Source organism: Elgaria multicarinata, chromosome 2 (assembly GCF_023053635.1).
Source record: "Elgaria multicarinata webbii isolate HBS135686 ecotype San Diego chromosome 2, rElgMul1.1.pri, whole genome shotgun sequence".
NCBI classification, from domain to species: Eukaryota; Metazoa; Chordata; class Lepidosauria; order Squamata; family Anguidae; genus Elgaria; species Elgaria multicarinata.
Window position 1 is genome coordinate 62829904 of NC_086172.1, and position 16876 is coordinate 62846779.

Consider the following 16876-nt stretch of genomic DNA (forward strand, 5'->3'; position numbering starts at 1 on the left):
CACCTCCCTCAGGCTAAGCACCACCACTTAAATACCTGAGGAAGGGGTAAAAAGAAAAGTATAACCTTTCCCTTATAACAGAGGGAAAAGGTAAGGAGATTTGGAAAAGGCTTTTCTGTGAATATAGCAGGCTGAAGGTTTAATGTAATGTGCAAAATAGCCGGAGCTCTCTGGGCGGTTCACAAAAATTAAAAACATTCAACGTATAAAACAACAGTATTAAACCATAGTATAAAATACAATATAAAAGCTCAACCAGATAAAAACAGCAGCAATGATCTTATTTTCACTCACTCCTCACACAACTCCTGACAAGAAATCACACAGCTAAACACATCTACCCTCCAAACCCAATCCCCCCAACTGAACACCTCAGACCACTCAGCTCCCCCATATATATACTACTCCCTCTTGTCCATAGCATCCCCAGCCACACCCACTCAGTCCAACATTCTGTACTCTCTAGACATACTCACGCAGACATACCTAAGAGAACAGAAATGTGGGTAATGCCACAGTCATCCTTAGAGAAAAACTCTCATGATCAACAATCAGGTACCAGTCGAGAGAGAGGCTCTCATCTTTGCAGATGTCCTGTTGCTGCAGATGTTGGAACCTGGCATGTCATTGCTTTGCTTCACTACCCTCTCCCTTCCATTTCACTTTGTTCACTTGTGAGCTAGGCTCTGTCTGAACTGCTGGCATGCAATGCAGAACATTTGAAGTGCATGTCAGAGAAAAATAGATAGATTTGCGGCTTTGGTTGGATGGCATATTTCTTAGAGATGGAGTTAGACTGAAGACACAACTCAGAGATGTCCGTAGCTGAGCCCTGAGAGGCTGGCATGCCACACAGAGCCTTCTCAGAATCAAGTGTTGGTGCAGGCTTTGGGGCAGGAGGTTTTGGCTGGCATCAGTTTCAGACAGAATCACAACTCAGAGGCGGCGGTAGCTTAGCCCCGAGAGGCTGGCGTGCCACACAGAGCCTATTAAGCCTATGTGAGCCTATGTGGCAGGGTGTTGCTGTTTTATTCTTTTACTATGTACAGCACCATATACATTGATAGTGCTATAAATAATAATAATAATAATAATAATAAATAATAATAATAATAATAATAATAATAATAATAATAATTTTAAGAGTGTCTCAGAATCCAGTGTTGGTGCAGGCAGTGGCGGCTGTCAGAGTTTAAAAAAAAAACAAAAGTCACCAGATGCGACCAAGCTATAAGCTGGCACCCTACCCGCAGCCACAGGGTACAAGTGCACAGTCTGGTTGAACTGTTGGGAGACTTTGGCAGAGGGGGGATTGTTTGAGGCTGGAGATATTGGCTGGCTGGCATAAGGCAGGCAGAGAGAGGCTGAAGGCAACCCAGATGTACCTGTAGCTTGCCACCCAGAATGTTTTAAGAGTTTTATCATTAAGATGTTATGTAGAACAGTTTTGTCTTAATTGTGTGCTGTAAAATCAGATATGTGACCAGGGCTATGTTCAGGTGGGCACACCCCCTTGGTGCTGGACATGCCCCCTGGGACCAGACATGTTGATGAGCATGCCCCCTTGGGGGCTGACCATGTTGTCCTCCTTTTTGGTTTCCAAAATATGGTCACCATACATTAGCAGCAATGCCACTCTCATTCCTACTGCATCTCCCACTAAACCTGTCACGCCTGCTACTGATGTAAGCAACAAACACCCATGGATCAGCTATGCAACATTCAAGTTGCTTCAGAAGACAATACAGGACCATGCAATCCATCCTCTCCACCTGGATTTGGGCCTGAAATACCATGGGAAAGTGTAGGTGCATGGAGGACATGTTGTAAGCAATTACAATTTGTGATTGCACATTACAGTTGCACATAATTAGTCATCATGGGGCATAGCTGTGAAGGCATTAGCCTTAGCTTCCAATTAGCCTGCTGAGGTTTCCCCTCTGCAAGGGTGGGGGACCTATTAAGTCCGCTCCCAGAGACTAACGGATCCGGATGGTTTCCAAAGGGCTCTGAGGAGTTTCCCAGCTGATAGGGCTGGCTCTCCTATCGAAACCCTGGTTGATCTGTGGAATGCAGAAATGACCCGGGCGGTTGACATGATTGCTCCTGAGCACCCTCTCCTGAGTAGAGCTCGTACAGCTCTGTGATATACCCCAGAGCTGAGAGCAATGAAACAAAATAAGAGATGGCTTGAGGACAGATGGAGAAGAACTCCTAGTGGATGCAACCAAACACTGGTAAGTGCCTATAGTAAGGCATATTCAGGGGCAGTGAGGGCAGCAAAAAACCCAATACTTTGCTGCCTCTATCACATCCTCAATCTGCCACCCAGCGGAGCTTTCCAGAGTTGTCTGGGGGCTACTACATGCCAGCCCCAAGGACATGGTAGAACCATCTGAGGCCCGCTGTAATGAATTTGCTAGGCACTTCCAGAATAAAATCTTTTGCATCCATCAGGGCTTAGACTCCAGTGTTATAGCAGGAGAATCTAATGAGGTATCCAGAGCACAGCTGTGTCCAGTTTCTTTGGATGAGTTTCAGTTGGTACAGCTCGAGGATGTTGACAAGGTGCTTGGACAGGTTCGTGCAACCACCTCCGTATTCGATCCTTGCCCCTCTTGGCTAATAAAAGCTAGCAGGGATGGAACAGCCGGCTGGGCCAAGGAAGTGATTAATGCCTCTCTGCGAGAGGGAGTGGTCCCAGGCCGTCTGAAAGAGGCGGCAGTGAGACCACTCCTGAAGAAAACTTCCTTCGACCTGGAAAATCTTAGTAACTACAGGCTGGTGGCAAATGTTCCATTCCTGGGCAAGGTCCTTGAGCGGGTGGTGGCGGGCCAGCTCCAGACACTTTTGGATGAGACTGATTATCTGGATCCATTTCAGTCGGGTTTCAGGCCTGGTTTTGGCACAGAAACAGCCTTGGTTGCCCTGTATGATGACCTATGTCAGGAGAAAGACAGGGCGGGTGTGACTGTTGATTCTCCTTGATCTCTCAGCGGCTTTCGATACCATCGACCATGGTATCCTTCTGGAACGTCTGGCTGAGTTGAGAGTAGGAGGCACTGCATTGCAGTGGTTCCGCTCCTACTTGACAGGTCGGCTCCAGAAGGTGGTGGTTGGGGAACATTGCTCGGCTCCGTGGATTCTCCAGTATGGCATTCCGCAGGGGTCTGTCTTGTCCCCATGCTGTTTAACATGTACATAAAACCGTCGGGTGTGGTCATCCGGAATTTTGGAGTGCATTGTCATCAGTATGTTGATGACACGCAGCTCTACTTCTCCTTTTCATCTTCATCAGGTGAGGCTGTGGATGTGCTGAACTGGTGCCTGGCTATGACAATGGATTGGATGAGGGCTAATAAACTGAAACTCAATCCAGACAAGACTGAGATGCTGCTGGTGGGTGGTTCTTCTGGCCAGATGGTGGGTGTTCAACCTGTTCTGGATGGGGTTGCACTCCCCCTGAAGGGGCAGGTTCATAGCTTGGGGATTCTCCTAGAACCATCTCTGTCACTTGAGGCCCAGGTGGCCTCGGTGGCACGGAGTGCCTTCTACCAACTCCGTTTGGTGGCCTAGTTACGCCCCTATCTGAACAGGGATAATCTAGCTTCAGCCGTCCATGCTGTGGTAACCTCCAAATTAGATTACTGCAATGCCCTCTACATGGGGCAGCCTTTGAAGATGGTTCGGAAGCTGCAGCTTGTGCAAAATGCAGCAGCCAGATTGATAACTGGAACCAGAAGATTCGAACATATAACACAGATTCTGATCCACTTGCATTGGCTGCCTATACATTTCTGAGCCCAATTCAAGGTGCTGGTTTTAACCTATAAAGCTCTACATGGCTTGGGACCACAATACCTGATGGAATGCTTCTCCCGACATGAACCTACCCATACACTGCGCTCAACATCTAAAGTCCTCCTCCGAGTGCCTACTCCGAGGGAAGTTCGGAGGATGGCAACAAGGGAGGGGGCCTTTTCAGTGGTGGCCCCCCAATTATGTAATGGTCTCCCTGATGAGGTTCGCCTGGCGCCAACATTGTTATCTTTTCAGCGCCAGGTCAAGACCTTTCTCTTCTCCCAGGCATTTAACAGCTTTTAACAACATATGCTAAGTTTGTTTGTTTTTTAATGGACCCCAGAACTGTTGTTGTTTAAAATGGATACTGTTTTATACTGTTGTTTTTATATTTTTGATGGTTTTAAATTTTGTATACTTTTTAATGTTCACTGTGTTTAACTTTTGTAAACTGCCCAGAGAGCTACAGCTATAGGGCGGTATATAAATTAAATAAATAAATAAAATAATAGATTGCCTTTAAAAACAAGGTTTCTGAGCATTTAGTATTGTGCAGCTTTTAAGCAGATGTTTCCCCTTGATTCTACTCCATTCACCCAGCATATGCTTTACAAGACCATTTGCAAAACCCTAAAAACAGCAATACAAGATTAGATACTTTAATTAAAAAAATGATAAAAGTATATAACTTAAAACCATACTGTCTAATGGTCTAGAAAGTAGATTCTCCTTTGCTATTGAATCCCCTTTTCAATTGAATTCACCTACAACATTGCTTTTAATTAATATGTAAATATATATATTTTTAATTTGTTTAGTGTGCAGTGGCACTTCCCTGTGCATACAGGGTTGTATAAAATGCTGCAGTACAATTAAAGCAATTACTGTAATTGGACGCTTTGAATGATATAGTAGGAAACTGGAACATTATAAAGTGTAGTGCAGAATAATAAATGCCATTTCTAAAGCTCTGCAAAATAAGTTACTGTCATCACAGTGATCAGAAACCTAGAGGAAAACTAACCTTAAAATTTCACCGAAGTAGTTAATGCTTTGATGTGTCACATCTATAATTATTGTTATCACATTCAGTTTTGCCTTACTATGACCCTGAATTAGCTGAAATGTATGTAGAGAACTTTTTACTACAATGCAGATGCAGTGATGATAAAAGAAATCAACTACTAATCTTCAGTTTTTCACATAGCTATCATGTTTATTATTTATTTTATTTATTGCATTTTTATACCACCCAATAGCTGAAGCTCTCTGGGCGGTTCATAGAAAGAGAAGCACCTGCCAAAAAAGAAGTTGGTCTCTAGTTGGATCAAAATTAAAGAATCACACTTTCTGCCCATTGTTGGAAAAGTTTAAAAATTGAAATTTTATTCACTTATTCATATATTTTTTAAAAAATTAAACAAATTTAATATAATATCAAGTTTAATTTGTTATTTGGGGAACTTCGAAGCGTTAATGTTTGCATTATCTTTGGTATCCATTGTAAGACAGTATAGTATATTACAAGATTGTTTGGTTTCCCATTTTATTAAAGATTCAACCCTATTTTTTAAGCACATTAACTGTGAGGAGACAAAACTGGAAAAGTGGAAATAAAAGTGATCCCAACACTCCAATCTTGTACACATTAACTTTTGAATGAAATCTCATATATGACGTATACACATCCAAGTGGTTGTCTCCAGGACTGCATGAATTCCTGTTTTGAATAGGATTTTTATTTTTTTTAAAGTGGGGGCAGTCTTTTCCTTAATATAGTATTTTAAAGGCACAATCCTATACATATTTAGACAGGAAAAGTTCTACAACTCCCAGCACACCCGGCAGCCCTGTTGGCTGGGGAATACTGGGAATTGTAGGACTTTTCCCCCCTTGCTGTATAAACACACATAGGACTGTGCCCCAAAATGAACAGAACATTGGACAGGCTTAAAAGAACGTCTTAAAAGAAAGTCTCTCTCTTCTAATGTGTTGTTAACAAAGAAGCCTTTCTAGCTGGAGGGGCATGGACATATACTGCCCCCCCAGCTGCAAAAAAAATAGCATGTTTTTTACTGTCCGTGCTTGTCTTGAACGACATTATAGTTACCCATATCTGAAGCACCCAGCTCCTTTGTACTGCTGATAAACAAGGCTGCCTGTGAATAAAAGAATTATGGTATATGTTATTAACTTTCACTATATACTATAAATTCAGAGCTCCAGATATATTACCATTCAGGAAGAGTTTTCAGATGCTAAAGCTGTAGGGCATGTTCTCTTATTAATAAATTGCTTCCAATCTTTCGGTTGCCTGTAACACTACAAAGGAAGCAGAAGATGAACTAAATTAAGTGCATTAGATAAGGTAAAACCATGGAGAGCTTATAATAAATTGCTTTTTTTAGTGCTTTTAAATACAGTAAAGCAGCGATGGAGCTAGAAGTTGACTTGAAGTAGTTTATGATTTGAAAAACAACAACAACATGAAAAGAATAAAAATGCAAAAACAATTTGATGAATTATTGTAAAGGAAGTTGCAATTTCTGGTTGAGTAACTTTAATTTCTCACAAGGATATGGACAATAGCCTTTTATGTTTTTCCATTTCTTGAACTTGTTCTAAAGGTATATAAAGTGATAGGATATGGTGCCCACAGGCTGCTAACTTAACAGTTCAAAATTCCAGGCTACTAGAGTGCAGCTCAAATTTCACATATAAATGAGTAAATTCCAGAACAATTTCCAGTGACCTACCGATATATGAACCACCCTTTCTTCCCTTCCAAAGTGCATGATCATAAACTGCAGAAACCCTTTCCATTTTATTGCTTGGATCATTGGGGAAGCTTCTGAATACTTTCATCTACTGCTAACCAAAACACCAAAGTGCTAGAAATTTTATAGTGGTATTATTGCTGATGATGTTGTCAAAAAGAACTAAAGGCATTTTTTTAAAAAACACCAGTGGAAGGGTGCATTAAAAAAAACCACCAGTGGAAGGGTGCTATCTGCAGAGACCACAATGATATAGGGAAGACCTCTGATAAACATATGCTGTCCTTTTGTAGAAGTTATGTTGTTGATCAAAAAGTTCATGCATTTATGATGGGCCTACATATTCCCTTCCATAGGAATTTCACCCCTCTTCCATGGTTCATTTTAACTTCAGTATAGAATTAAAACTGCAGTGGTGCAAAGAGTAATGCTAACCAGATTTAAACCACTTTAAGTCATTGATGAGGTTGGACAGAAAAAAAGGCCTACAATGCCCTGGTTGGCTAGGGAATGCTGGGAGTTGTAGGACATTTTTCTGCATAGGATTGCACTCTTAATCAGCAAAAATGTAAGAATTTTGTCAGATTAAGAACTTTGTGTAAATGGAATGCTTGGACCATTTTAACATTTGCATATATTTTTTTACTCCAAATTCTATACCTTATGGGAGTGATTCTTTGGAATTAACACAAATAATGATCAGAACTCTTCAACATCTAACACTTGATGATTATGCACTTTCCGTAAATGCTTGGGATCCCACAGTGTGAATTCTGCACCTGTAGATTAAAATGTGGGTCAGTTCAATATTCAGAGCTAAACACAATGTAATTTAACCAATGCCATCTACAATAGAAAGAGTGGATAATTTGTAAGTTGAGAGAGACACCTCCATCAAAGCCAAGTGCTTTAAAAGAAATGAACTTGCAGAGTTCTGGAAAAACAGGGGGGCGAGGAATAGAAAGTTGGAGAAGCAAGAGATAAATGGGCCCATTTACAAAACCCTTATCAAGAATGAGCTGAAAAGCCTTTATCAGTTTACACGCAAGGTATTCAATCTTGTCTTTATGAACAAACAAATCAGAATAACATCCAAAAGAAAACAGTCATAAATCACATAAGTGTGTCATTAAGAAACAGATAATTATTAATTACTAGCCTGTCTATATGACGTGTTGAAAAATTAAATGTAACGGATAAAGCAGAGATTGACTTGAAGCATGACCAAGACTGCAAATGAGGAATGAGGGGCAGGGAAAGTGGCTTTTCAATTGTTCGTGTTAAGACTATGGAAGCAATAATGGTTCCACAAATAAAAATTACAACTCAATGGCCCAAAAATGCAAGGACAAACACAGACATAGAGGAAACATTTAAATTTTTATTTTATTCCCCCCCTCTTTTTTTTGGCTTTGAATGTTAAGTATTTTTGTGAATGAAGTGACTTCCACTAATAACGGTGCCATCAGAACTTACATTTAGGGAGAACTATGCTGTTTTAGCAACATCAGAAGGTGCAATTTTATATATTTGAAGAGTTTCACTTCTTAGCTTCCAGGCATATGTTACAAAGAAAACTTCAATATATTTTCCCATACCTGACATCGAGAAGTACCTATTCTGTTGTGGGCTGTACAAGAAACTAACAATAGCAAGAGTTTATTACAAGCCCCAAGAAACTAGAGACAGCAAAGAATGCAGTGAAGTAGTATTTTGTTAGCTCTACCTGCATACGCTGAAATCCTTTGAGGTTTGTTTGGTTTTGTCAAGGAATGATGAAAGCTAAACATTCTGCAGCAGAAGGATAACATAAGTGAGTTCTGTTGTGTTTAGATTAGTTCTAGTAAGATGTAGATTGCAAATATGTATACTTAAACCAATAGCATAATACATAGATTCACAACAAAAGATTCAGTCACCACTTTTACACCTAAATTGGCCCTGATACATAATGGGAAAGTGTTGGCACTTCAGGAGTTCATTTTATGAGTGAAAGAGAAATGATCACAGACCAAGAAGAAGAAAAGGAATTGGTACAAATCCCAAACCAGAATTGATTTTGTTTTATATCAGAAGGTGCAGCTTTAAATATTTGAAGAGTTTCACCTCTTAGCTGCTAGGCATGTGTTACAACCTACCCCCACACCCCATATATTCCATCCTATCCAAGAGTAGTGATTTATTTATCATATGGCTAATCTGTATTTTTGGTTGCAAAGTTAAGAATGGATCTCTGTCAGTTCAATAAAGCCATTAACCCAGCTATATAATGAGATTTTCCTCGTTAAATAGAAAGTCCTTTTCCCTATAAACAATGCAGAATTTTCAAGGAAAAAGGATGGGAATCTCATTTTGAATCAAGAATAGCAATAGGTACTTACTTCTATTATAAATTCAGTGCTTACCTTTTTACCAATATTGGGATAGTGTGGATACTTTTTGTGAAACAAGTGTCTGGTTTATGTAATGTTGTTTATGAATAAGGAGGGATGTTGTAGGCACTGAATAAATTCTGAGTCTAGTGAAGCCCAAGTGGTATAAAGCTCTATGGTAAAGTGTATTTGATGCCACAGGTAAAATACAGCAGTTGGTAAAATTGTTGGTAAAATTTTAGTTGGCATTTCATTTATACTCTTGACGCTAGTATACTATAGCTTCTCAGGTTAGATTTAAGTTACAGCATTTCAGCCAGGAGCACAGAGGCTGTCTCTTTCTATGCAAATGCCTTGGCTTCTGCAATTCCAATTCATTCTAGGTTACTTTAGGTACAGGTAAGAGCATCATCTGACTGGGGGGGGGATCATTTTTCCTTACCATTGCTTCCCTCCACCCCGATTCTGTCCCACAATACTTCCTCTTTCTTTACAAGGAGAAAGAGGAAATAAACAATAATAATTCAGTGGGCATTTTTATCCACGGCTTCTCCTGCACTCAGCGGGAAATGGCGGCACATTTCACTACAGCTGAACAAAGTCAGATTTTCTTCTCTTTTTGTGACGGGAAAACGAGCAGAAGAGGCGGGAGACATGCAGGAGGTGGACAGCATCATCGAAAGGACCCACAAAAAGTTGTGAGTGGGCAGCAATGAGTGTGCAATAAAACACTCAACTGATGACGCTCTTCGTTCCCCTTGATTTCAAGGGAAACTAAGTTAAGCCATGACTAACTTTTCACATGAATTATAACGGGACTCCAAACCAATGTGACAATTTGACAGGATGCACTTATACAAGACCCCAACCTCTGTGATATTTGGTCTCTGCAAGCTTAATGAGTCTACGGCTACAAAAAAGATCAAGTGGCAGGAAAGGAAAATAAGCCCTATTTGGCAATTGTTTTGCACTTCCAGAAGCTGTATTGTTAGGTATGATAACAGTGGGAAAGAAAGACTAGGGGAATAATGTAGGAGGCAGTCTCAAGGACGGTGTTAAATGAGCAGAGACATTTAACTGTACTTGTGGCTGAGAACATGCAAACCTTTTGTTAACAGTGAAGGAATAGGATTCTCACTGAGATTTAGCCTGCAATCCTAGACCTATCTACTTAAGAGTAAGCCCCACTGAACTACATATGACTTACTTCTAAGCAGACGTGCAGCATAGTTAGTAATTTAAAATTTCAGTCTTATCTACATAGGATTGATGCAGAAATATGATGAGGAATCTCAGATATGTGCACTGGCTTGCAGCATCATTACTCTAACTGAATCCCAAAAGTTGTAGCTCATGTGATAATTTGTCTCTGAACAAATTCAGAAGAACTGTTTAGGATAATAGATCATAAAAAAGAAAATTAGACAATTACTGATATACCACTTAAACATTTGGGGTGGGGGCGAGGTTAAACATTTTTTAGAGTGCCACCACGGAATTGCTGATTTTAAAGCATTTGCTATTTAAAAGATCAATAGATTCCTGTAGGTTTAATTGAATGGATGTGGACACTCAGTTGTCACAGCATGAGTTCTTTTGAATATACAGATTAAACACTCTCATTCCAATGGCATGAAAGGCTGGCATTGACTTACATTTTTAGAGCATTTTTCCTCACATTCTCTTTCGGGTGATTTAGATTTTTAAGTACCTGTAGGATTGTTACTCCTGCTATGATTGAAAGGGAGATATGAAACCTTTCACCTGGGGTTTTTCACAATTTGGATTCAGCTTTCCATGACAGAGGTCCCTTTCATCTACTATTCCTATCTAAAATGTTTATAAAGGATAGTTTGTTTTTGCAATGGCAATTCCTCATTATTTGTTGCACTCAAGGAGCTAGAGTTATGGCAACGTTTTTACTTTGGTTATTTTTAGATGACTTTATGCAGCATATTTAGCTGTGGAAGGGGTACATTTAACATGTTTTAGTGACTTCTTACTATGTGATTTAAAAAAAAAACAAGAGGAGTATTTAACTCAGCAGAGGGGGGAAAGCTTAATTGCAAGCTCTTATTAGAAAATAACTTTTAGCATTTTTTCCATTATAGAACAAACCAAATGTTCAGAGTATAGCTTAAGAATTAAGAGGACTTTTCATGTGTCCTTCCATTTAAAACTGATACTCTTCAGACAACACGCTAAGCCACAGTGCTTAAGCATTTTGAGCTAAACATCATGGCTTAGCCTGTCATATGAACCATGACTTAGTATGATCATTCCTCACCATGGTGGCTACATAATGACAGTTTAAACACGTTCACTAACCACATGTAAAATGGTTAGGGGCCTAACCATGGCTTAGCATGGCCCACTGTCAGCAATTAATAAGTGTTGGCACAAGCCCACTTGCTCCTCCTATCTGGGTGATGTCCGCCTCCTTTATTTCTTGTAGAGTTGGTTTTGGATCTCTTTAAGGCACTGTGCTAGATCCAAGCTTCATCAGCTGCAAATGGAAGAGCTCCTTCCATCCAAAGAAGGCTTTTGATCTAGGAGAAGAGGTGAGTTTTATCAACTCCCTCTGACCCTGCAGTCCTGTATGCCGTCCTAAAATCTGATCTGGAGGGCACCCCAATCCTCCACGGATGACAAGAAGGGCTGCACAGAGAGGAGGGAAATAGCAGAAGTCACCTCTCTCTCTCTGCCAGCAAAATTAAAGTTTGGAACCACTATCTTGCCTTTGCAGTTGCTGTAATTCCCATGGCTATTATTTTGCCAGAAAGTTTGCAGCAATTTGCTTAGTTGCTGCCACACTGGTTAAAACTGTTGAATGAGTATAACCCACTTAAGGTGTTGTGAGTATGTTTGCAACTATGCAAGCAACACTCATTCACCTGCATGGTTGCAGATAACATTGTCAGAGCAGCCCAAGTAGGTAGATGTCTTTATAGTGACTGGGCTCAGACATCACAATAACCCATGATGGCTTATTGGGCCAAAATAACCCACTCTGATAACCTACAGACTTCAGAGAGGGTTACTTAACTCATCATGGTTTGTCGTGTCATGTGGTGGTCACCGTGGGTTATAGAAAAGGTGGAAAAAAGATTCTTAGGATACAATCCTATGCGTGTTTAGACAAAAAAAGTGCTACAACTCCAGGTATCCCTCCAAGTAAGGTATGTTCACTGGGGTATGCTGTGAATTATAGAAATTTTTCTGTCTAAACATGCATAGGATTACTACCTAATATGATGAGGAATACTCACAAATCAGGCTGTAGCTAGACCTAAAGTTTGTCTCAGGATCATCCCGGGTTTGTCCCTGCTTGAGCGTTGGATGCCCTGTGTGGCACTTAGATGAACAGGTTTGACTGCAGGACAAACCTGGGATAAACCTTCGGTCTAGCTATGGCCTCACTCATTTCTAATCACAGGCACTGCCAGCTTGGGTAAAACTCTTCTCTTATCCTTCCGTATTCCTAGCCATAACATGTTTATCTACAATACTGAAGTGTTCTGGGTAGGAGACAATGAAGTAATTGTGTGTTATCACAGACATACTATTTCTGAGACAAATGACTTCATCAACACTTAAGCCTCAGTTCTGCACATTTTGCTTGAATGCACACTTTGTTTTCCAAACAAATTGCAGTCTTGAATACTTTCACTGGAAATATTAAATGCAAGAATTTAAGCATTTTTTTTATAAGTTGCTCCACACAGGCTTAATTCTGTTCCTACTACACACAGAGAGGTAAACACAGATCTTTGAAAAAAAATGAAAGCAATTTGTTTTAAATTAACCATGAAACTTACCTTCTCGCTTCCAGGTAGGCCCAAAGCAAATTGGCAGAGAAAGAGAAGTAGAGAAATTTAGAGTTGGATAACCATATTATTTATGTAGCAAGTCCACAGCCGAATTTCTATCAAATCACATGAAAGAAGAGACTCTGACGTTATTTACAGTTGGCTACAGAAGTTCACAGGCACTATTCACTTCTCTCTCTTTTTTAGTAAAGTACAAATATTTATTTTATAAGCACTATAAAACATTTAAAATCTATATTTAATGTCACATAAGCATACTCAGTTTCATTCAATTAAAATATATGAAAGTACAGAATAGTCTCTAAAGGAATTTTTCAAGACTTCTTTTTCTTCCATACCCTAGTTGCAAGATTGGAAAGGCAGAGAGTTTTATAATCTTTTTCTTTGTGTGCACTGAACAGTGCTCTGTAGATGCCAAATTTTCCCATGAGCTTTTCATTGTTTGGGTTTTTCCACAGAAAGGGAGCAGAGGAGAACTTCTTTAAAATACTGATCACCTTGACCATAAAAACATCCTGGGTTCTGTTATAATTCATGTAATAATTTTTGAATGTGATCAAATTAAGTGATCAGATCTTAAGCAGGTACTGCTTTATTTATAAAGAGTTAAAAACACACACACGTTAAAGTGCTGTATGCCAAAATGTATTGATTTTACAATTTCCAGGCTTTATGGGAAGCAAAGAATTAAAATGGGGGGATGAGGGAGGAAGCTTTCAGAATAATGCCATTTATTTCAGCCCTGCTTTTCCTATTAAAAACACAACAGGTGATGGTGAGCTAAATTCCGTGAAATGCGCTGAGAACCAGAACCACTATTTCTGAAAGCTCAGCAGTTTGTTCAAATAGAAAAAAGCTAACGTACAGCAGAAAGCATGTTTGTTCATATCAAGCTAAATAAACTCTTGTTCTGTGTCACAGGGATCCTGTATCGCAAGTCTTGTGCATCATCTGCAGCGTGCCTCATGACCTCTGCCGGATACCAGACTTTCTGTACTCCAGGGAAGATAAACTCTGTTTGTATAAGCTGCTGCAATACTCCACTCTGCAATGGGCCCAGGCCAAAGAAGCGGGGAAGCCCTGGCACCAGGCCCAGGGCTGGTGTATTAACAACCCTACTGCTCTCTAGCTTGGCACTTCTATCACCAGTCCATTGCTAAACTCTAATGGAAGATTTCTTCGTTGGCATCATTTGTCCTGTGTCATTTCCTTCAAAGACACAGCTGGTTTCACTGTAATGTTGCTGTTTGTTTCCAACTGCTAAAAGAAGAGTTTACTCTGAAAATACTCAGCAACTTCGTTGGCAACAGAATAGATCTAGCCGTCTGACTTTCCAGTGTGCACTTTAAAAGAAAAACAAAATCAACAGTCACCCATGTAGAACCCATATCCATTTATATTATTGGAAACTAGTCTATTGAAACAAGCACTTAAACTTGGAGGGTACAACCTGCAGGCTGTAAACCCTTTTGTTTGTTTTTTAATTTGCATTTTTAGCATATTGTGTATCATCTGACTTTGTTTTCTGAAGATTCACAGTTCATGTTCACAAAGGCCATTCTGGTTAGCAGGACTAGGGTCTGTGCTGGTCTCTGGTGGCATCGTTTTCACATTCAGCTCCAGTGATTCAGGACTCAATTTCTGAAAACTGCAGTCAGGCTTGGTCTCGCTCTGAAAAGTACTTAAGAAAACCTTGTTAGCAGTCTTAGTAGAAGACTTGCGCCGGGATGAACTGAAGATCAATGGGCGACGGGAACGGCCACTACTGGCTATAGAATTCAAATTGGCTCTTAAAAACTTCTCTTTGTTGGCATGTTCTAGTGTCAGGCGACAACGGAGGACTTGAAGAAATACATTCCGGAACTGCTGGGAGGAAATATTGTAAAGGAGTGGGTTCACTACAGAACTGAGGTAGAAGAAGGCATCAGCTATAGGGAGAAGGGTGATGTAAGCTCTGAAATAGGAGACGGTCCAGTCCTGCTTGGGTCTAGCAGCAGACATGATCCTTCGAACTTGATTTGGCAACCAGCATATTGCCAGAGTTGCAACAATCAAACCTGCAAGCAAGGAGAAGAGAGAAAGAGAAAGCATGTGAAAACAAATCATAAAATATTTAGTATCAGTTCTGCACTTACTGGCTAGGAAATGATACCAATTTTTCAGTGTTTTGCTTGACAGCTTCTTCTGCCAGTAGCAAAAATTGTTCGAAGGGGGGAAAAGGCAAGCCACATTTTCAAGGTCATTGCAGTCTGTGTTCTGATAAGTATTATGTAATATTTAAGATAGCATTTCTTTTTTCTCTTTGGCATTGGTTAAGTTCAAAGACATTATTTCCATGATAGCGCATCTTTCAAAATATCTATTCTATTATTCCTGCTCCTCCCCCTACACTTTCCTCCCGTTTTCATCATTAAAAATACAGCCATATTAGAGCAGGCAATACCCAAAAGACGATCAGATTCTGTTTATATTATACAAAACAAATATGCATACAATTGCATATTTGGCATTATTTTTGGTAACTTTTCTCTTACAGAAGATATTTTTACGTACAGTGTGAATGGCTCTTTTTATGACAAAGAGTATATAATGGGTGTTTGGGAAAGAAATTCCAGTTGAATTAAAATGTAAAGTAAATTGGCACAGGAAAAAAAATCCTTTAAGCATACCATGGAAATGGAAATGATTTCAGATAATACGAAATATGTTTAAAAGCTTTGATATCCAAGCATTTTGTATTCACCTATAAATGTGTCTTTTCTCCATTTCATTGAGGTCCAGGTAATGTATTTATTTATTTTTAAAGAAAATGGACATTAGAATGTTTGTCCTTGATCCACAGGCAGCCATATCCACCACAAGGGTAGCTTTTGTGTTGGTGGCTAAGGCAAGGGAAAGAGTCCCAACTTCCTGCTGACGTTCATGTGCCCTACCTAAAAAGAATACTTAGCATTTGTATACTGCTTTAAAATGTTCAATGTGCTTCATATACATTATCTTATTTTAATCCTTACAGTGACTGTATGCGATAAGTCATTATTATTATCATCCCTACTGAAGATACATTGACTTGCCTGAAAGTGCATTGTGGTGGTGAGATGTGAACCCTGATTTGTAGTGCAGCCTCAAAGCCACTAGACTACACCACCTTTCTACAATGGGATATGATTTATACATGATGTTCTGGATTACAGCCAAGGTGTATTAGAGGAACATTATTAATCAAGTTTAAGAGGACACTCTGCTCCCAAGCTGGATAAATAAGAATGTATGTGGATTATTATTTTTAAATGACACAGTAGTATTGGGGAGGGTGAGGGTTAAAATTTGTCCCTTTAGTTATTAAACTCTTCTACCATGCAGTTCCAAAGTTTTCAGCCTATTCACCCTGCAATGGTGTCCCTTGTTTTGCAGCAAATGTGCCTTACGTGTAAAACAAAACACTTTCTGTAACAGAGGTATTCCCCGATGATTGCAATGTATTCCTTGATTTGTGTGTTTTGCACCATGCTGTTTACTAAAGCTCCTATTTGCTTTAAAGCTCTTTATACAACTTTGATTTTATAAAAGTAAAGCTACTTTTGCTTCCTTGGCAAAAGTACAAGCGTTATGCTTATTTCTGCTTTGGCCAAAATGTTTCCACAAAGTGATGTTTAGATACATCAGGGTCAGCCCTACCATAATATGGACTGATGCACCCTTATCAAGGCAGTGGCATAAGGGCCCACGGCCCTGCCACGAACAGCAGGTGCTCTGCAGAGCCCTGCCAGCTGTTCTCCCACTGCTCTTCGGAGCTGTTGCTCTCCCTCCCATCACGTGCCCCCATTTTCCCTTAGTGCAGCTGTGGCTGGGCTGTACGAGTGATTGGCTGAGCTCTCGTGAGAGCACATCTGTGAACTTCCCTGGGTCTCTCGTGAGAGAGCACATGCAAATTCTCGTGAGACCCAACGAATGCTTTCATAGTGTGATCTTGGAAGAGGTCAAGCAAGAGCTCTTAGGATCAGGCCAATCTGCCGTGAAAATCCCGCAGCCAAGAAGGGGGGGGGGCTTGAGGCGGGGCATGTTCTCACTTCAGGCAGCAAGATAAGTTAGACCT

At 40.1% G+C, this 16876-nt stretch overlaps 2 protein-coding genes across 2 annotated transcripts in view; one reads left to right on the top strand and one right to left on the bottom strand.

The window, feature by feature from the left end:
* Window positions 1–13940, top strand: part of LYPD1 (LY6/PLAUR domain containing 1) — a 28477-nt gene extending 14537 nt beyond the window's left edge. The window contains exon 3 of the mRNA XM_063116611.1: window positions 13702–13940. Coding sequence (XP_062972681.1) covers window positions 13702–13940 — 239 coding nt within the window. The remainder of the gene's footprint in view (window positions 1–13701) is intronic.
* The window catches only part of GPR39 (G protein-coupled receptor 39), a 149530-nt gene continuing 145690 nt past the window's right edge, over window positions 13037–16876 (bottom strand). The window contains exon 3 of the mRNA XM_063116610.1: window positions 13037–14837. Within this exon, the coding sequence (XP_062972680.1) occupies window positions 14314–14837 (524 nt within the window). The 3' untranslated portion in view covers window positions 13037–14313. The remainder of the gene's footprint in view (window positions 14838–16876) is intronic.